We start from the raw sequence: 3,280 nt of genomic DNA on the forward strand, positions 1-3,280 counted from the left end.
CTTTAGTAATTTGTTTGTTTGTTGTGAATACATCTCTCTTGGGAATTTTTCCCTCATATAGAGACACCACCAAATAATAAGGAAGACAAGATGTGTTTGTGAAACACTGATGTCCCTGTATGGAAGCCTATGGCGAAGGTTAAAGTTTCTCAAATATATGTCAAACTCAAAGGTCAAGGTCAAAGGGTTCAAATTGTTAGTATCAGAATAAAGTCTTGTCACAAGGAATGCACATGTGAAATAAAGAAATCCCTAGTAATTCTTGTTCAAAAGTTAATTGCCAAGGTTAATTTTTTTTTTAAGTGGTTCAAACTCTAGGGTCAAGGTCAAACATATTCATACCTGTTGACAGTTCACAATGAATACACATATTAAGCATGAAAGCCCTAGCACCTACTGATCAAAATTTAGGCCAAGTTTAAAGTTTGGTATTGTGTATCCTAGGTCAAGCGATCAGAGGTAAAAATTAATGGTACCCAAATAAAAGGTCTTAATTGTCAAAAGAAATAAACCTATAAAATGTGGAAGCCATTTGTATAGCCCATCCCACTAAAAACTTATGGGCAAGGTTATAATTTCTGCAGACAAATAGACAGACATAATATAAACACAAATAAACAAAATATGTATAATTAGTCTAATGGAAAAAAATATACTATTTAATTGGAATCACAAAATAGATTGTTATTTCAGGGACAGGGAGTGGGTAGGGAGATTGGAATCCCCCATCACCCCCCCCCCCTGGAATTTGCTTTGTTATTTAAACAAGACTATATACTGAAGCAAATAGAAAATGACTTTGGACATCCTCCCCCTAACTTAGAAAACATTGACCACTCATTGTTTTTATTTTGTTTATTTGTTTTCAGTTTTTTTTCTCCTGCTTGTCAGGAAATTCTGGGCTGGAATTTTTTGACTGAGATGTGAACCCCCCTCCCTACTCCCGAAAAAAAATTCTGGATCCGCACCAGTATTGCCAGTAACTGAATGTCACATCGACAACGGGAAATAACTTCACAATATGAAATTCGTCTAGTGTGGCATGCGATGATCTTTGACCCTTTTTGAACTTTAACCTAATCGTTTGGGTTTATTTTACCCCCCACTATACTTAAACTTGTACTTACCGACTGCCATCGTCTCGTCAACTTCATGAAATATAAATCCAATTATAACACAAAATGAATTAATCCAATGCACACCAGACTGCAGCCATGTGCTAATTCCATTCGACAAACCTTCGTCGATTCCGTCATCTTATCAGATGAAGTGGGAATCCGCCGAGGTGTGCCAAATGGTGTTTAATCTAAAAATATGATAATGGGTGACGCAACGTGATGTGATGTAGAAATTTACATGTTAACATGTATAGTACAAGAACAAATTTTAAATTAATTCATAACAAACGATGTTTTAACAAAACTTTTCCATCTAGCCTATTCCAAAAAGTATGTGCTGTGTGATTGTGGTGTCGAGGGGGGGGGGGATTAGTGAATTTAAAAAGGTCCTATTATGAGCAAAACATTTATCAAAATCTAATTTACATCATTAATAGAATTCAAACTGGTATATAATGAATTATAAGCATGTAAAATAAATATAAGAGGTTCTGAGTTATAGGTCACAGGGTCTGAGAATTTCATACTTAATTTGATGAATACATGTAAATTATAGAATTATTTTGACTTTTTCCTTGGAAAGCCGCCCAATATGTAGGAGCGTGTATTTAGAGGCAAACACCTTAGTGCGGGTATTACTGTCTCATGACAGCATCTAGTTTTAAATTTAAAAGCCTGAACACAGTTTTATAGATCTTGGCCTTTGTGATAAGATTATCGCAAAGATTATAACTTAACTGTAAGCTGTGAGCAATAAATAAATCCATACCTTACAATGTGAAATGTTCAAACATTCAAGCAAACCAATGTCTATCTTATTCTGTTCAAAAGCAATGCCTAAGCATGCAATAAAATAAGAATCCTTTCAAGAAAAATATTGCATTTATTTACACAAGAACACATTGACAATCAGTTCAAACAACATTGAAATCAACTCACATTTAAGATGTTAAATCTTATGATACACCAGAGTAACCTGGTGACCTAGATTGAAACCTAATGTGATGCTTGTTAGACCAAATTGTGTATCCTATTGAGCTATTCAGCAATCTATTATCATTTTACAAACAGCGTGACAGTTTGCTTGATGGGGCGTGCTAAAATTTTGTGTGCTGGTTATCATTTTACTCATCGATTGGATCAATGAAATCAATACTAATTTGCATATGAAACTCGGAATACAACAATGCCCTTATAATACTGGCCAATCACACTGAAGGGTTGTTTACCAGTACGGCATTTATAGTCACCAGCAACACGTGGTCAGTCAAAGGCCGTTTTCTGTCCTCAAAATAGCTTGTAATATATTTGTTGTGATTTGACCGGATGGGTTTTGGAATACGTATAAGAAAGTTTAAAGAATAGTTTTAGTAAGGCTTCTCTGCTTCTGTTGTACTATGTACGTAGCTCTATCAATATCATCATTATAGGAAGTAAAACTTGCTTTGTCCGTTCACATGTAATTGTTGTTTATTCAATGCGATTGGTCAGTATTGTCAGTGGTATTGCTGGGCTCTGTGTTTCATATGCAAAGTATTATTGATTCCATTGAAATCAAACATCCAATCGATGAGTAAAATGGTAATCAGCATACAAAATTTTAGCATGCCCTATCAAGCAAACCGTGACGCTGTTAGTAAAACGATAATATTAAAAACTATAACGGTTTTTTGTAATTCGCTGTAGGCCTAAGACATTTTCAAGGATATATAATTAAAGTAAAAGTCACAATTGAAATGAAGACATTTTCACATATACATTTTATCTGAGGTTGTACAAAAGGGTCCTTCGTTGAAAATCATAAAGAGATTCGAAATAAAATTAAGATAATATATGTAGCAATGGAATTCACTTTACTTGAGCTGAGGAATTATTCTTGCCGGTATACAGGCCACATGAATTAGCGCTACTCAATTGGACACATTTTAATGTAATAAAAAGCCGGTAAAAGACGAAGTACCAAAACCAGTTCCAAAAACGGTGTGAGAACACGTAATAAAATCAGAAACTCTGATCCAAGCACGGTCTCCTGAGTTCATACGGGTGACTGCAGTTCCAGACGAAACGGCCCAATCAGAATGATCAGCTGAATCACTAATAGAATAAAACAAGACGGCGCTGTTTTTAACGAATTCATATTTCATACAAGTGCGGTCCCCGCT

The 3,280-nt window shown here is 35.0% G+C and overlaps 1 protein-coding gene across 1 annotated transcript in view; it reads right to left on the reverse strand.

Moving 5' to 3' along the window:
- Window positions 1-2,895: 2,895 nt before the first annotated feature.
- The window catches only part of LOC134252840 (complement C1q-like protein 4), a 2,604-nt gene continuing 2,219 nt past the window's right edge, over window positions 2,896-3,280 (reverse strand). The window contains exon 2 of the mRNA XM_062735386.1: window positions 2,896-3,280. This exon is cut by the window's right edge and continues 203 nt beyond it. Coding sequence (XP_062591370.1) covers window positions 3,044-3,280 — 237 coding nt within the window. The 3' untranslated portion in view covers window positions 2,896-3,043.

Source organism: Saccostrea cucullata, unplaced genomic scaffold (genome assembly GCF_032062105.1).
Source record: "Saccostrea cucullata isolate Sc308-1 unplaced genomic scaffold, CSIRO_AGI_Scuc_v1 ctg142, whole genome shotgun sequence".
In the NCBI taxonomy this organism is placed as follows: Eukaryota; Metazoa; Mollusca; class Bivalvia; order Ostreida; family Ostreidae; genus Saccostrea; species Saccostrea cuccullata.